The sequence below is a fragment of the Eubalaena glacialis genome, chromosome 10 (assembly GCF_028564815.1).
Source record: "Eubalaena glacialis isolate mEubGla1 chromosome 10, mEubGla1.1.hap2.+ XY, whole genome shotgun sequence".
In the NCBI taxonomy this organism is placed as follows: Eukaryota; Metazoa; Chordata; class Mammalia; order Artiodactyla; family Balaenidae; genus Eubalaena; species Eubalaena glacialis.
Genome location: NC_083725.1, coordinates 91,504,232 through 91,523,244, shown reverse-complemented (window position 1 = coordinate 91,523,244; position 19,013 = coordinate 91,504,232). Strand labels below are relative to the sequence as shown.

The following is a 19,013-nucleotide window of genomic DNA, read 5'->3' as shown; positions in this document are numbered from 1 at the left end:
TACTTTGGATGTTACATAGAACCATAATAATGTATTTAAAATTTAGTATTTATCTCTCTTTTCTTGTCACCTTCTGTATGCAGAGTATTGAATGCTTTACTTCCAGCCCTAAGAAAACAGTATTGTGCATTAAAAGAATCTGGCCTGTTAAATGCTACTTTTGAGTCTGACTTCAAAGAAATTGAACATTTGGTAGAAAGGAAGAAAGTGGTGGTTTGGGCTGACCAAACTACTGAACATGCAAAGCAAAATGATCTACCAGGGGTTTCTATTCTTATGACCTTTCCACAACTTGGACCAGTTCAGTCTTCTCCTTGTTGTAAGTACAGCTTTTATTTCGTTAAGTAAATAAACATTATTTCTAAGGAGTAGCCTCTGTTATAATATCAATCAACAGAACAGTTAATTTTTTAGTAGGTTTGCTATTTTGTGAAAATGGGAGAATTAACTTCAGAATCATTTCATTTAACTAGTATCTTTCAAAGGTATAAGAGTAAGTATGCTTGATGTTCTAAATAATTCTAGCAGTAAAGTTATTTTATTTTACCTTTTTTTGATAAGATAATTTTACTTCCACCCTTCTTTAAAATTTAACCTCTATTAAAGACTGAAGATTATAATTAAGAATATTATATTCTGTAATACATAACAATCTTGTATGTTCTTAAGATCAACTAACAGTGTAGAATTTACTGTTTTTCTGTTGGCAGATCACTTGATGTCTCTGCTCTCATAAAAGTGTGCATGGGACATTTTAATTGAAAAACTAACATATAATCTTGGTTTTAAAATATTCAGATTCTATAGCAGTAGAATGCCCTCTTCAACTTTTCCCAGAACCTCAATCTTCTGTGCTATCTTAGAGATAAATGCCTATTAACAGTTTGGTTATCATTACAGTGTGTGTATAATATTCGTATTAGATAATTAACTCATTAGCTTTTTGTTACATTTCACATGAATGCTAGCATATTGTATATATATTAAACTACAACTGTTTTTATTTGTTTAGTTTATTATGAACGGTTTTAGGGTACATACATAAAGAATCTAGCATTTTTTTTAATAGTTGTGAGAATTGATGTACCATCATTTACTTAACCATTGTTCTATTGGTGAACAGTGCATGTCAGAGAGCATGCCCATATACAGTAGTCCTCCCTTATCTGCAGTTTCACTTTCCACCATTTCAGTTACTTGCAGTAAGCTGAGGTCCAAAAATGTTAAATGGAAAATTTCAGAAATAAAAACTTTATAAGTTTTAAATTGCACACCGTTCTGAGTATCATGATAAAATCTCATGCTGCCCTACTCTGTCCTGCCCAGGATGTGAATCATCTCTTTGTCCATCATATTCTTCCCATTTGTCATTTAGTAGCCATCTTGGTTATCAGATCGACTGTCACAGTATTGCAGTGCTTGTGTTTAAGTAACCCTTATTTTACTTAATAATGGCCCCAAAGTGCAAGAGTAGTGATGCTAGCAATTTGGGTTTGCCATAGAGAAGCCATAAAGAGCTTCCTTTTAAGTGAAAAGGTGAAAATTCTAGACTTAATAAGGAAAGAAAAATAAATCACATGCTGTGGTTGCTAAAATTTATGAGAAGAACGAATATTCTATCCATGAAGTCATGAAGAAGGAAGAAGAAATTCATGGTAGTTTTGCTCTTGGACCTCAAATTGCAAAAGTTATGGTCACAATGCGTGGTAAGTGCTTAGTTCAGATGGAAAAGGCATTAAATTTGTACAATAAGATATTTTGAGAGAGTGAGTCCACAGTTACAAACTTTTATTACAGTATATTGTTAGAATTGTTCTATTTTATTATTAATTATTGTTGTTAATCTCTTACTGTGCCTAATTTATAAATTACACTTTACCTTAGGTAGATATGTATAGGCAAAAAAAAAAAAAAAAAACCATAGTAAATATATGGTTCAGTGCTATCTGCAGTTTCAGGTATCCACTGGTAGTCTTGGAATGTTTCCCCCTGTGGATAAGGGGAGACTACTGTATTCCCATGTCTGCATGTGTACCAGTTGCCTAGGAACTAATTTGCTGGGTCAGAGGACAAATAATTTTTTTTTTTAATTAAAATGATCTGTCAAACTCTCCAAAAATTTTCTTATACAAATGTTTATGAGATTTTACATTTGCTTATGTCTCATCTTTACCTTAACCCAAAGTAATAACAGCAACACTAAATTAATGTATATTCTTTTTAAATTTGCAACTCTTATTTTTAGTGATTTTAATTCTTTGAAGTTTGTGGAGACTTCTTTAAAGCCCAGCATAGAGTTGGTGTAAATGTTTCAATTATGCTTTTAAAGAATATATTAAGTCAGGTCAAATTGGTTGTGTTCTTCAAATCTTGTTCTTACTGACTTATTTTTTAATTCATGTTCTATCATATACTGAGGTGAACTATTAAAAATTTCATCTTTTACTGTGGATTTTTCCATTTATATCAGTCTTCTATTGCAATGCTCAAAAATTAACACAAACATATCAACTTAAAATAACACTGATTTATTATATCAGAGTTCTGTAGATTGGAAGTCCAGCAGGCTCAGTTGGTTACTCTGCCTCGAGTATCACAGGCTAAAATCAAGGTGTCAGCTAGTTGGGTCTCCTATCTGGAGATTCTGGGGGAGAACGTGCTTCTAAGCTCATGCTGGTTGTTTGCAGAATTCAGTTCTGGTGGCTGTAGGGCTGAGGTCCCTGTTTTCTTGTTGGCTATTGGCCAGGCAGCTTGAATCAGAGCAAGTCCAAACTTGCTAAAGTACCTGGCATTGTGCAGGCACTCAGTTTTTAGAGGTCACCCCTATTCCCTAGCATGTGGCCCTCTTCCTCACTTCATCTCCTAGCCAACAAAGGCAGGTCAAGTCATTCTCATGCTTCAGATCTCTCTTACCTTCCCTTCTGCCTCATCTCTTCTGCCTACAGTTAGAGAAAGTTTTTGCTTTTAAGCGCTCATATGATTAGATTGAGCCCATCAGGTAATCTATAATAATCTCCCTATCTTAAATTTCATAACCTCAATTACTTCTGAAGATGTATGTATCTTACTTATTTTCTTGAAGACTGTTTAGCTGGGTATAGAATTCCAGTTTGGTGTTCTTTTATTTTAGCACTTTAAAGATATCATTTCATTATCTCCTGGTTTTTGTTGTTGCTTTTGTAGCCAGCTTTCATTCTAAGTGTTGCTCCTTTGAATATAATCTGACTTCTGGCTTCCTAAAATGTTTTCTCTTTGTCTTTGGGTCTTAGTAGTTTTGCTATATTGTGCCTAAATGTAATTTTATTTCTACCTCTCTTACTTGGGTTCACAGGACTCTCTAAATTTGTGTCTGCATTATTTTTCAGCAGTTTTGTAAAGTTCTTAACCATTATATCTTCAAATATTGCTTCTGCCACTTTTATTCTCTACTTCTGAGACTCCAATTATATTACATGGTACCTTCTTATTGTCTTACCTATGCCTTTTACTCTCTTCTGCTTTTCATTGTTTTTTCTCTTCCTGGAAATTTCTTTTCACATATTCTGTAGTTTCTCTTTTCAGCTGTGTCAAATGGTTCTTAAATCCGTCAAGTTCCCTATCTCAGTTATATTTCAATTCTAGAATTTCCATTCGATTCTTTTTTTATAGTTTCCATTTCTTTGCAGAAATTCTCACTGAATACGGTGGGTGAAGTCTGTGCCTGAGAATTCCCAAGCCTAGAACCCACTGCGTCTGTTTCTGTTCTCTTTCTGCTGGATTTCTTTCACGTGCATTTCCTTGAATGCATGCTAATTTTTGTGCATCCCACATGTATTTGCAGAATCGTTTGTAGAACTCCTTTGAGGCTTCTGATAACAATGTCTTCCTCAGAGAGGATTAATATTTGCTTATTCCAGGCTCCTTTTGGCATTAGCAGTCTAAAATCGTTTCAGTCCAGTTTTAGAGACTGAGATAATTTGAAACTGAACTTCAGCTTCTGTGAGGGCCTGCCTACTCCTAGTTTACCCTGTGGAGTTTAGCTGTGCCCCAACTCAAAATTGGGGAGGGTTTAGGAAGAACTCCCTTTAGTAGGCACTAAATTCCGGTTCCTGCATCCCAGTCCTACAAAGCTCTCAACAATGTTACTAAGCTGTTCTGCCACCTCCAGCATCAGCAAATAACCTTGAGGGGAAAATAGCTGTAAATGCAGAGATTACTTTCCTGAGCCTTCAACTTCCTCCTGATACCTGCCTATAATTCTTCACAATCTTGTTAGCTCTCCTGTGCCTTCAAGCCTGTGTTTTTTATATTTTGTCCAGATTTTTTACTTGCCTTCGGTAGAGAGGTTGCTCTGAATTACCTAGGTCTCTTATTATTAGGTTTCCTATACTATATCTTTACATTAAGATGACAGGCAAGTTGGGGTTATATGTATATTCTTTTTCTCTTAATAAAGCGTTATCTTCATCAGAAGTGACCTCGTTGAGATCATTAGAAGGAAAACTTAAGATTTTTTTCAGATTCTCTCATACCTTTGGGGCCTTGATTCTTTATTTATAATGCATTCAAGATGTTGGAGAGGAAATAGAGTTTTAACACCAAGATTAAGAAATACTGACCACCTGCTACGTGATGATCATTATCCCTTATTTAAAAATCTGTATTTCACTTACAGTGTAATTGCATAGACTATACTTGTCAACAGTAAAACAAAACTTTTATTTGGTTCTGAATTCTTTTTCACAACATATTCAAAAGGAAAGACTATTGAGGTCATGTTACCTTTTATAATCATGAACTTTCTTCTGCAAATGTATCAGAAGGCGAGTTTTGTTTTTATTATGTTTTGTTCTTACTTTATTATTTTAATATTCAAGTGATTTTATAGATTAACTATTTGCTTAGTATGTCATGTTCATTCCATGAATTATGTATGTTATATTCATTATGAAGAGAGAGTCAAAGATGAATAACAAGGAAGGGGTATAAAGTGAGTCCATTTATAAATGTTTATTTTTCTTAGTCTTAGAATATTGAAGTAGTTCATTTTAAAAAGTATAAAAAGTGAAATTTACACTTGCATTTCTAAAGACATGAAGCAATAGCCAAATAGCATATATTGCTAAAATTTATCAATAAATAGTAGTCTTAACAAATTTTAGAAGTAAAATTCAACTCAAGCAAAATATGAGTCAAATGTGTCTCATTCATCTTAAGCTTATACATGTGCCACTGACTTTTTTCCTATACTCCTGTAATGTCAAGTGGTTTTGTTGTTAAATTTCAAAATTACTAAATGCTGTGGGGTTTGAATATTTTATTTCTGGTGCTTTAAAAAGTATTTACTAGATGAGCTACATTCTTTGTATTTAAAACACACACACTGTGTTTTTAAAAATCTGATGAGATTAACTGTAATTGATATAATCTGTACTCTGTTGTTAGGAATTTAGGTTGTTTAATAAATTTTCATTATTATAAATAATATTGTAGTGAGCAAATATATATATTTATCCTGGTGCTCATGCCTGATTACCCCTATGATAAATTCCTAGAAGTGGAATTTCTGGCTCAAGAAATGTGCACTTCTTTAAAAGTTTCTAATATATACTGCTAAGTAACTTCTCCCTCTCCCTTATGGTTGTACCAATTTTAACTCCCATGAACAGTGTAAGAAAATGAGCTCCTTGATTCTCCAAGCGGGGAGATTGTTAGTAAAGCGGCTGGAATGGCGAACCCGAGCACCAGGAGATGAATAGATGAGGTGCGTTTTAGAAACCTTTCCCGATCACACGGTGTACCATCCTCTGGGTTTCCCATGCATGTTTTCGCTGTAGGAAGATTCCCCTGAACCTGGAGATTTGGGACCCATGGAATGGGTACCACACAGTATTACTTTAAAGGGTCTGCATTTGCTCACCCAACCTCACCAATCCTCTCAGCCCCAAGAGTGTCCAGCCTTATGTCTCATCCAGCTGTGGGTCTAGATGTGGTCAATCCAGGTTGCATCACAGCTCCTGAACGAATTTTGTAAGAATTTCTCTCTCTTTCACTGTCTTTGTTTTTTGGGGGTTTTTTGTAATTTATTTTTATAATGGCATTTAGCTGATTTTCAAAGCTGTGTTTATGCCGCTTTACACCCACTTGATTCACTTACAGAGAGATATCAATAAATACTTTTTAAGATTAAAAAAAAATAAAAAGAAAAGAAAATGAGCTCCTTTCTCCTTTTAGCTTCACCAGCTATTGGTGTTAAAATATTTTCAATTTTTAATTTTTAGAAAATCATTTTCAAACACACATAGAAATAAAAAGAAAACTATAATGAGCCTCATATACTGTACCTATCACCTAACTTTAAGAATTATCTCATGGCTAGTCTTGAGAACCCCATCCTCTTTCCTCCACCCCATCTATATCTACACTGGATTATTTTGAAGGAAAATTCAGGCAACATATCATTTCTTCCATTTACATCTTAGTGTCTCTAAAAGAAAACACAATGCCCTTTTCATAACTAATGCCGTCAGTGTTCAAATTTCCTCCATTGTCCCGTAAAATGATTTCTTTTTATAGCTTTTTCATATCAGTGTCCAGACAAGGGCCATACTTTGTCATTGGTTGGGATGTATCTATTAAATCCTTTTAAATCTGGGGTTCTCTCTCCCTCTTTTGTCTTTGCTAATTACTTTTTGATTGTTTGCCACTTTAATAGTCATAAATATTATCTTCTTTCCATTTTTCCTTTGTTTACTAGTATACTTGAGTGCATTCTTTTCCATCTATTTAAGGATATATTTTCTGTGAATGACCTAGCCATCATTTGAACATTTTTTTTTTCACATAGTCATGTATAGCAAAAATTGTTACTTATTTACAAGAGCTTAAGATATGGATATTTATTCATTCATTCAGTAATATTTATTGAACTTTTACTGTGTGCCAGGCACTTACCTGATGGTAAGGATACATCAGAGTACAAAGGCAGATCATGTAGAGCCTTGTAGGTCATTATAAGGACATAGGCTTTTACTCTGAACTAAACGGAACTATGGCATGATCTAAGCAGAGAAGTAACATATCTTAGTCATGTTTTTATAAGATCCCTCTGGTTTCTGTGTTGAGAATAGATTGTCATATGGCAAGGGTTGAAACTTAAGACGCCACTTCAGTAACCCAAGTAAAAGATGGTGGTAGCTCGACCAGGTTGGTAGCAGTGGAGTTGGTGAGAAGTGGTCAGATTCTAATACATTTTGAAGGTAGAGCCAGCAGGATTTCCTGACAAATTGGATTTGGGGTGTGAGAGAAAGAAAGGACAAAGTTGACTAAGATTTCTGAACTGTGCAACTGAAAGAATCCAGTCACTTTAAAAGAGATGGTGGAGCAGGTCTATAGGGTAGAGGTGACAGAAGATTAGGAGTTCAATTTGGAGCATTTTAAATTTGTCTAAGATACATCCAAGTGGAGATATCATGTAAGCAGTTGGATATAAGAATCTGGAGTTTAGAAGTCTGAACTGAAAGATAAATTTGAGAATTGTTAACATTTAGATGATATTTAAAGCCATAGGACTAGATGAGATCATCAAAGGATATTAACTCTTTCCTGTAAGATACATGTTGCAAGTATATTCTTCAAGTTTATCATTTACTGTTAACTTTGTTTGAGATGTCCTTTTTAATACTGAAATTTTAAACTTTTATCTAATAAAATAGCTTCATTTGTTTTTTTCTCCCCCTGCCTTTGGAATTATTCCTCAGAAGGCCTCTTCACCCATAAGTTTTTTAATTTTTGCTTCCATTTACTCCAAATTTATTTCGACGTAAGGTAACAGGCAAGACTCTAACTTAATTTTTTTCCAAAGAGCTAGTCATTCTTGTATAATATATTGACAGTCTATCCTTATGGCACCATTAATTTACATACAGTAAGTAGTCATAGGTAATTCTGTTTATTGGATTTTTATCTTATTCTTTTGCCTATTTGTCTATCCTAGAGCTAGTAACTATTATTTTAAAAACTAATAGTTTATAGTATTTTTTGACATATAGCAGTGCTGGTCCCCCTTTTTTATTCTTTGTTTTTAAAGTGTCCCTGACTAAGAAATGTCTGTCAAAATCATTTTTTTCTGATTCCAAGGAAGTAAAATCTTTTAAAAAATTTGTAAATTAATTTTGTCTTCACATTTTCCTACTGTCAAATCTTCTCACTCTAGAATAGTTTGCCTCTCCATATGCATACCCTCTTGTATGTTCCTCAGCAAAATTTTAGAATTTTCTTCATATATGTCTTATACATTTGTTAATTAAAGATATCCTTAGTTTTTATATTTTCGTTATATGGACTAATTTTACTTTTCTTATATTAATAAGCCTATATTACTTCTTATTCAAGAAGAAATTAACTTTTTTAATTTTGTTAATTTTAATACTTTACCAATGTCAGTACTTAATTTTGGGATAGATATTTATTTGACTTACAATCTTTGCCTGCAAACTACGTGTCTGTTGACTTGGGGTAAAACATGCACCTATTTTGGGTCTGGAAAACAGAGAAAGCACTCACTGAGTGCCATGCAGGGTGGGGATGCCGGCAGCAGGGTTTAATTATGGAACTGATAAAATTTCTGACATTAAATGAAAAGTCAAGATTTCCTCATTATCCATCTGGAAACTCACATTTAGTAATATTTCTGTCTCTAACCTTTCCTTTTCTTAAATTTTGCACCCCATGTCAGTGATTTTATCTTAGAGTACAATAAAAGATACTAGTAGAACCAGTTTCTTATAGTACAGATATTCTGATTGAATATAGGGTTCTTATGTAAGTTTGTTTCCCCTGTAATTACTTGAATACAAAGATGTTTCATTTTATAAAAAAGATCTCTATACTAATTCCTCATATAATAAATATGAAGCAGCAAAATGCTTATAAACTAAATCTTTCATATATCTTCCCATTTGGCAACAAAATTTAATCAGTGCCAATAGACAATGAAAGTCTTTTTTGAAGCCCTAAATACATTTTGTTTGGCCCTTAGTCTCCTTGTACACAGGCATTGTTCAGTTATTCACCTGTAACTGCAAATATTACTGTAAATTAAAAGGTTCTTTGCATTGTCTTTTTCTTTTTTCCCATCTTACATAAGCATGAATACTAGGAAAATGAGACTGAGAGGAAAACATGGTATCTGCTATTTCCCACGGAGACAGGTTTCAAAAGGTTATGGTTGATTTATTACTCAGAGTGCTGGATTAATTTAAAGGACTATAACAGTCCTTAAAATGTAGTCTCTCTTTGTGATATTTGTAAATAGCTGATATTATCTCTGTAGGCATTAATTACTACAGTAACCACAGTAGTGTCTTATGAATACATTATAAAATGTTTATTAGTTTGGTTAATTCACTAGTACCTTAAGGTTATGTTTTTTAAATAGTTAAAATTCATTCACCTGTACATTTGCATCTGTGAATTCCGTGAGTCACAAGGCTGTTAAGAAGAATCCAGATTTATGATTAGTACAGTAATTGTATCAATCATTTGTAGCCTAGAAGTGTTTATTGAAATGCATATATTAATATTTGATTTCACTTTAGAACTTTGCCAACTAATTTTAATTTAGCATAGTTTCCCAAAATACTTGCTCACGTACAAATTAACATGAGTGCTAGCAAAAGAAAAATCCTTGCCATCATTTTGTACCAAACCTCAATTAGATCTAATCCCATTCATCAGTGTCTCCCTGTCATGAACCCTACTTTGCAGTCTGTGACTCATGTTTGCTAAATACTGCATTCTGCTTTTTACACTAACGTACAGCTCTGTAAATCTTTTAACATTTGCAGTCTTAAGCTTTTGATAAATTAGTTCCCCTGGGTAAAATCATTCAGGACACATGATATGGCACATCAAAAGATGACCCCAGAAGGCCTGCCCGTTTTTTAAGAGGGGGATTTTTAACTCATTAGTGATAAATTATCTTGTCTCTCTATTTAGAGGAACCATCTGTGGAATATTTCAAAAAGCTGAAAAATAAATATAGACCCCTCCTACCTAAGAAACCACATGAAATTGCCAGTTAGTACTTGTGTTTTAGAGATTTATTTAAACAGAGAATAGAGTGATGATTCTTAATTCAGTTTATTTTAAAACATTTTGAGAAGATTTGATGTAAGAAATGAATAATTATAGTGATATCTAGAGTAGTTTCCATTTCTCACCTCTCCCCCTCTACAATCTACTCTTCACCCTAAAATGATCTTCCTAGCAAAGTGCAGACCCCTTACTTAGAAGAACCTTTAAAGGCTTTTGCAGTCCCATGCAGACTCACTTCCCTATGGCACTCGGTGTCCCAACCTCCTCTTAAACATGCTTTCATTTTCTTGCTTCTACAGTTTCCAGGCTTTTCCCTCGATCTTGAGTGCTACTTCCTCTCCATCCCACATCCTAGCCCATTAAGATCCTTATCCTCATTGACAGTCCAATTTAGATACTGCCTTCTTTATGAAACCTTTCCATTAATGAGTCCTCCCCACTTTGCCTGCACACACTCTTTTACATTTCCATTATATTTTTTATTCCATTGTTATAGCAATTATCATATCTTACCTTCCCTCTCCCCAACAAACTATAACTTCATTGACAGTGGAAAACAGTTTTTTCATCATTTTTTAGGTTTATTGCTCCTTTCACTAATGTTTTAACCTCGTTTTGCTTTTTTTCACTGAACCCCTTGTTATACACACATTTTCCTATCAAATATGAATTTAAGTAATTTTTGTTACCTGCATATTATATTTACCTAATCCCCTATTAATGAACGTTCAGTTGTTTTCCCTTTCTTGCTGTTGTAAGCAACACTCCACTAAACATCTGTGTGTGTGTGTGCATATTTTGCGACTTGTTTAGTTATTTCCTTAGGCTAAGACCCCCAAAAGTAGAGTAGTTAGGTCAAAGGGTCTGTACATTTTTAAAGCATTTGATATGCATTGTCAGGTTATTCTCCAGAACTATTGTAAGTGTACAGTCCACCCCCATAAAGGGGGGTAGAAGGTGAATATTTTTTTTAATGTGCTTTTGTCCATTTGTATTTCATTCTGAGTTACCTGTTTATCTCCTTTGTCTTATTTTTCTATTATCTTTCATTTTCCTTATTTACTTTGATAGATAGATGACCACACACGTATATACATAGATATGCATATATATACAGACAAGAGCTTTAAACACTTTCCCATATGTGGTACATTTTTTTCTCTTATTTATGGTGGTTTTTAATTTCTATGTAGCCCAACTTTAAATTATAAAGGTATTTATCTATTTAATTCACATTTATGTTTTCTTTCTTCTAGTAGTAGTAGGTAGATGACACCTCAGTTTTGAGGGGTTGAAATGGTATAGTGCCTTCTATTCATATTTTTGGGTCTGTGAAGAAAATTTTGTATTTTTAAGTCTTCATTATAATCATATTTATATATGTTATTACTTTGTATTGCTTGGTTTCTTTACCTGACTTCCCCCTGGTAAATCAATAAGAGACTTCAGTTCTGCCAACAACAAATATGATTGATATATGAGCATATCACTTTTCTTGCTGTGAGCAACAAATTATAAAGTAGGAAAGTTTAAGTGAACATTAAGATCATATAGTGCTAAATTCTGGTTCTGTGTATGAGATGAACCCCACTGTGATTTTCCTGGTGGTCTATAATTAATCAAGAATTAGTATGACCATTTTAAAGTGGAAATTCAGTAAAAAATATATACATTGCTAAACTATATGATTTTTATGATGTAAGGATATCATAAAGTAAGGGTTTCTATTACTTGGGCCTTTCTTTTTTTGCTACTATGAAACATTTATGTGTAAGTTTTAAGTTCCTTTTCCTCTGTTATGGGCATTGGTTTAAAATTATTTAGATGTGACTTGTTAATAATGCATTGATTTAAGGGCATTTCTTATAATAATTAAAAGAATTCATTTAAAAGGAAAAATATACTGACATTTCCTAAAACTACTTTTAGGAAAACAGACATAAAACAAGTCTGTTTTTTCTATTTTCTATTAAAATGCATGTTGGATGATGTAGAACAAATTTCTAGTATTCAGCTAATATTTCTAAACAGTATGCTTACTGCTGTTTCTTAATTCATCTATGTTTAGGTATTATCAACTCATTCTAAGAGATGAAGATTTAGCTCGTTTACACCACCACTTTATTTCTTTTTCCCTGACCAACTAATGTACTAGCATTATTATATAATATATAATTATCTTAAATTATATAATATCCTTGTGTATTAGTGGGATCATATACGAAGTGGCCTATATTAATATATGTAACATTTAATCCTACGGCCTAGTTAAGGAAATTTTTTATAAGAAGCAAAAAAATAAATATTGTAAAAAAGTCTTTTAAAAGTAAAAATATACTGACATTTCTTAAAAACTACTTTTAGAAAGACAGACATGAAACAACTCTGTCTTTTCCTGCTTTCTACTGGAAACTAAAAAAAAGAGTCCTAAACCAAATCTGTGGGATAAGCTTCTTGGAGAAATGAAATATTTGAAAGATTGAAATAATGAAGCAAACTAGATTATGCTCACAAGTGGACTTAAATAGCTTAAAGAACAATGCAGCCAGTAAATACATTTTTACATGTTTCTCTTGAGGTATAGGCAATTTCTCAAATGTCTTTTTCATATACTTCTTTATGAGACTCTCCTGTATTTCACTAACAAAGTCAAAATATCTAATTTATTGCTTTTATTGCACTGCCATTAGTTGATCATATTCCTTAAAATTTTGGAAGTTTGGGGGAATGATGGCAAATGGCAGATTAATATCTAAACTGTGTTTACTTCTTCATTAACCACTTAACCAATCATCAAATATTTGTTCATAATTTCTTTTAACCACTTAGCAAATATAATTTAGTGAGCAGACAAATTAATTCTAATTTTATTACTATTTTTACTGTTTTTGTTTTGATATTAAGCTGTGGCTTATATTAATAGCATATTTTATTCTATAAAATGCTACACAGACTACACAAATGTTAATGTTCTTGTGTTGTAATCTAGGTAACATTGTGTTAGAATTTGGACTACTACTGATGAAAATTGTATTTTTTCACTATCCACAATTTTAGCACTTGCATTTAGAGTTAATTTTGAAAGTGGTTTTAATACTTAAAAGACTTTGAAAGGCTTCTAAACCTTGGCAGTCTCAACAAATGTTTTTTTCTGACTTCCTTTTTAAGTCTCTTTATGGACTTACAGTAAACAAACTTTTTGAAGCGGGAATCTCTAGCCATAATGTAGGAACAGATAAATAGAACACTAAACCACTTTATCCTGAAATGCACATTTTCAGCTGTATATACGATGCCTTAAAGCACCATATAAATATTTTAAGATATTTCCTAAACTATTAATGGTTAAGTATTACAAAGACTAGGATTGGATTCATTAAGCAAGTGAATTTAGAAGAGAGGCTTAGAAGAGGGTTTAGAAGAGAGGCTTTTCTATATCTTTCGTTAGCTCTGATCTGTCTCTGATCACTTTTCAATTCCTGGTCTAAATTGTAGGACACAGTCATTTTGAAAAGTTATATTATTTAATCATATAACTTTCATTGCCTACCCTCTTCCCTAAACCTCTTCCCTAAAGGAGTTGATGAATAAATCTCTAGCATTGTTTATGCATTTTTTGCTAAAAAGGCTTCATAACTGTAAAAACAACAATAGGGTGCATTATATTGTTATTTTATTAATATGTGCCTTCAACTATGTGAGGTGTTAAAAAGCCTTAAGAGATCGTCTTGAATTTCAAGATAACTATGTTAGACCTTTATAAGTAAAGCAATACCAAAGTTATTTTTCAATGAACATTTTCTCTCCAGGAAGTTCCCAAACTGTTCTTTAGAATTATATGTATTCTAGTTAATTTGAAAACAGTAATAGAAAATATCTTGATCCTTAAAGTGGTATCCTCTCTGTTTAATCATCTGAATATCTCAACAGACCTGTGAAGAAATTAAAGTATATCTTACCTTCGTATGGAATCTAAATGTAAAGATAAAGATAGGTATAAGAAATATCATTAAAGCTAGAGGTCTTTAGGACACTTAAAATATCTGAAAGCAAACTGATTAAATCCATGTCCTCATACAAAATATATCTTTCATTTCTTAGAATTTTTGCTATCTAAGCTTTATTTTTATTTCTACTATTTATTATGTGCTATAAACTTTAAAGCATATCAGAATTACACATGCTAACATTCAGATTTCACAAGTGGTTTTTACCTCTTCCCTGAAGAGGAGGAATTTTCCTTCATTCCTGGGACTCATGACTTTAAATCCATTCTGCTCATTCTCACCATATTGAATGATTTATTTTTGCTGATTGATTCACATTTTTATTGGCCCTCTTTAAATTACTAGGTAGATAACTGTCCTGCCTTTCTTTTTGTTGCATGCTAGGGAAAACATAAGTAGGAGAGTGAGATGGTAAGCCAGTGGAGAATGGGGCTAAATAAAAGATCTTTCCCACCTTCCCTAGGCCTAGAATGTTCATTTTGCCCTTCTATTTGATTGCCAATTCCATTTCATGTTATCTGCTTGCATGTTTCAGTTAGACTCATAGCTTTGGCTAGTTTGACCCCACTCAGAGTCCACAGATTTGGGGTAAAGCTATCCCAGGGCAAGCAAGAGATATGATTTTGGACTGCTCTTTCCTTTTATAGCCCCAAAGTTTAACCATTTTTCTTTTCATTAAAAGCTTCTGCATGTGTGTGCATGTATGTGTGTCTGTCCGTCTCTCACCTCTCCCCCTGCCCCCTCCTTTTTTCCCCTTCTTCACCTCCACCTCCTTTTAAAATTCAGTTTATATTTTTATAAAAGTAATACCTGCACATAATTTAGAAAGCTAACAAGTGCTATAATATTTGTGTAAGTATCCCTTGCCCTATTGCTGCCCACTCCCAATTCTTATTCACCTTTTAGCTATTTCTTTTGATTTTTCCTCCTAATTTCTAAATTTCAAATTTATACTGCTAATTCTTATTTGTTTATATTTTTCTAATTTTAGATATTATCTACTTACTTTTATTTCATTTTATTTTAAAGGATTTAACTCCTTTACAGTGTGTATACATTTCCTCCTCTCCCCCTTTTTGCCAAAACAGTTTTTCACCTTTATAAAAATAAATCTCTAGAGTGTTATCAAGTAAATATCGTTCTCTGTTGAGCTAAGAAGTGTATAAATTCTCTTTCTTGTACAGCGTTATGGTTTCTGTATGTAGTATTTGCTTTTTTTCCCATCCTCTTTCTTCTTGTTCTCCTTTATTCTACGGAAGTACATCCTCCAATAAATTCTGGAGAATGGGTGCATAGGAAGTAAAATTTTTTTAGACCTTGGATGTACAGCCATATTTTTATTTTCTGATTGACTAGGTATGGAATTCTAGGTTGGAAATAATTTTTCTAAGAACTGTGAAGACATTGCTCCATTGATTTCTAGATTCCAGTGTTGCCATTAACTGTCATGCCATTTTTATTCTTCGTACTTTGTGTGGGACTTTTTCTCCCAGGAAGATTTTGGGATCCTTGGTGTTCTGAAATGTCACAGTGCTATACCTTGGTGTTAGTCTTTTTTAAGTTCATTATGCTAAACAGTTTGTGGGCCTTTTTCTCTGGAAACCTTTATCCTTTCACTCTGAGAAATTTTCACATATGTATTCAAGCACTTCCACGTGCTTACATACATAAACCTCCATAGTATGTTTCTGCCCTTCTTTCTGTTCTGTCTTTGGAACACTTATTATTCTGATGTTGGATCTTCTGGATTGATCCTCTAATTCTATTATCTGTTTTCTAGTATTTACCTCTTTTGGTTTGTTTGTTCTTCTTTCTAGGAGATGTCTTCCACTTTATCTTAGAACCTTTACTTTTATTTTTTTTTCCTCTCATTTTAAATTTCTAAGAACTCTTTCTTATAATTCAGTGTTTCTTCTTATAGCACTTTGGTTTTGCTTCATGAATGTAATAATTTCTCAGAAGATATTAATTATGGTTATCCTAATATACTCGTTCATTTCCTCTCACTTTTTTTTCCTGTGTGTAGTCATATGTCTTGATTATCATGTTGAAAGACATACTCTCAAATATCTGGTGACCCTGGTTGTGTTCTGTGTACATAGTTAGGTCTTTCAGCTAATGAGCCATATTTCCTTCTGCTCTGTTTTCTGTGACTTTTTCCCCCCTTTTTGCTTATGGGGTCTGTATGTACATGCTTTGATTTGGTTTTGATGGGTTTTTTGTTTGTTTTTTTTCAAAATTGGGATCATGCTGTATTTAAATTTCTTTACTGCTTCATTTCATGGGCCATGTTCCCAAATCATCAGATAATCTGTAAAATATGGCTTTAAATAACAGTGTAATTATGTATGTCCCATGTTTTATTTAGCCATTATCCTAATTGATTAAATTCTCCCTGTGGTAGGAGCTTGGTGTAGGTAGAACATGGCTTCTGGATTCTCAGAAGGCCTGAGTTTGTGTGCCAGCTCTGCCACTCCTTTATACTGTATTATCCTCTTACTGGTCCAGTGAGTTTCCTCTGTGCTTAGTAGTAGTATGGTTTTGCCCTTAGCTTGCTGATAATCAAGTAGATAGTAAGGTCCAGAGATATGGGGGAAGTGCATTCCTTTTCATGGATCTCACAGCCCAGGGAGTATAGAAAAGAAACCAGAGCCTCAGGTAGCCTCAGCTAGAAACTTTGCCTCTTTGCCACCAGTGCTGGGAGCAAGGCCCACAGGGTTGGGCACTTTCTGTTCAGCGTTCCTTTCTACAGTGAGACAGCTAGACCAGGACTGAATCTTAGGGCCTCTTAGTGCTGCTGCTAGTGTTCACATACTGTCATTTCACTGTATCTCATAGTGTTGTCTCACCCTTTCTCCTCCTACCCTACCTACTCCCTCATCCCTGTTCCTCGTTTAAGGAACTTCAGTGACGTTCTTCCAGTGCCTTTTACTTCACTCCCAAGGATAGCATTGAAGGATGAAGTGGGGAAATTATAAGTTATTCTCTCTATGCCTTCCTTTTTTCCAGTTGTAGCTACACAATATTTCTCATAAGGTCCTCTACTGTCCTGGTGTGCAGATGATACTCTTCTCTTATTACTAACATTAGAGCAAGTTTTCTCCTGTTTCTATTCTATGGTCATTTTAAAGGGAATCTGGAAGGGGAGCTACATACCTCTACTCAGATTACCACCTTGGTTAAAACTGGTTTTCTTTTACAAAGTTAACCTTCATATCTCTTCTTGTACTACGGGTGTTTCTAAGGTGAGATATTTAAGGTGGAGCCAACCAAGGACTGGATCTTCTAATGAGAAATTTAAGTATTCAGTGCCTTTCTATCTTCTGCCCCTACCAAAAAGAAAAGATTCTAATATCATGTATATCATATATTACTTGATTAATGCATTCACTACAAGACCAGATTTTGCATTTTCAAGGCTTTGCTAAACATGGATTTAAAATGCATTGGCTCCTTTTTAAGGAATTGAATGTGCAAGATAATTAACAAGATATTGGGAGTGAAGCAGTCAGCGCTTGTGTCTGAAATCGCAGTATGTCTATGTCTGGAAGTGAAGATAAATGTTTCAGTTGTTTGAGGGTGTTTAGAGATGAGAAAGTAGAGTACCTGACCTAAAAGGAGATGCCCTTTCCCATCACTCTATTAACTTACGTCTTCCCCTCACATTGCTTTTTGTACAACTTCCTAGGAGCCAAAATCCATTTTCAATAAATTTTCTTCTGTCTGCCACCCTTGTTCTAGAACCATTTCCTACTTAGCCTCACTCTCCTTCCTTCCTTTTGCCTACCCCAGCATGATAATGACACCCATCATCTCTTACTAAGAAATCATATCCTCAAACCCCAAAGAGCACCTGCTGCCTCAAGTCCATGAGTATCCAGACCAGAGAGGGAAGGAAGCAGTTTCTAAGACACCTGAATTCACTTGGATCAGAGCTCCTCAAGGGGACAGGACTTCAAGCCTGATGAGTGGGGGCTGGGAGCAGGGAATGTCAGTAAGAAGAGAATGCCAAATTTGAGGGATGATATTTAGGACCTTTTGAACTTTTCTGTAATTGTGCATGTCAAATGGTTCATGGTTTTATGGAAAGTTGTCAATTTCTGTTAAATGGTATAAAATTAGTATATACTACTCCTTTGTGTGAACTCCTTATCTTTGTTCCTGATTGTCAGACACCTAATCACACCTATGTATGTTATTACATGCATTCTGGATTTACTTTATATAATTTTTATCTGATTATTTGATTACCACACCCTTCCCACATCTATCACTACTACTACCACTCGAGTCCAAGCTCTTGTTATTTCTTGCCTGAGCTATAGCAATAGTCTTGTTACTGTTCTTATTCCTTGTTTCCTGTCTTACCCATTCATATTCTCTTCTCCACCCAGTAAGCAAAGCAATCTTTTTTAAAATGTAAATCAGGTCACATCATAGCCATGCTTAGAATCCTCCACAGATATCCCTTTGCACTTGGAATAAATCCAAGCCCTTATCTTATCCATATATCCTAACACAGGCTGGCCCCTTTCAATATCTCTAGCTTCTCATTTCTTCTCTCCCTCTAACTCACTACACTTCAATCACACTAGCCTTCTCTCGTTTCCTTGAGCTCAACAAATTTATTGTTGCCACTGGGTCTTGCGCTTCCTGTTTCCTGTGCCTCTTTCCCCAGATCTTTGTAGGCCTGACTCCTTCATAGCCATTTAAGTCTCAGATCACATATCCCATTCTTAGAATCACCTTCCCTGGCCATCATAAATCACACCCCTCCTATCTCCCATCACCCTCTACTCCACTTTTCTGTCTTACTGTCTTTACAACTCATATATCATTATTAACGTATTAAGATAATTTATTTTTCTGCCTTCTCCCCTCAGAAATGTAAATTCTTAACTTTTCTGTTTGCTGCTATATTCTCAATAC

General features: G+C 34.0%; 1 protein-coding gene across 1 annotated transcript in view; it reads left to right on the top strand.

Annotated features, from left to right (window-relative positions):
• The window catches only part of KIF18A (kinesin family member 18A), a 77,355-nt gene that overhangs the window by 44,938 nt on the left and 13,404 nt on the right, over window positions 1–19,013 (top strand). Inside the window, exon 13 of the mRNA XM_061203188.1 lies at window positions 84–319. Within this exon, the coding sequence (XP_061059171.1) occupies window positions 84–319 (236 nt within the window). The remainder of the gene's footprint in view (window positions 1–83; window positions 320–19,013) is intronic.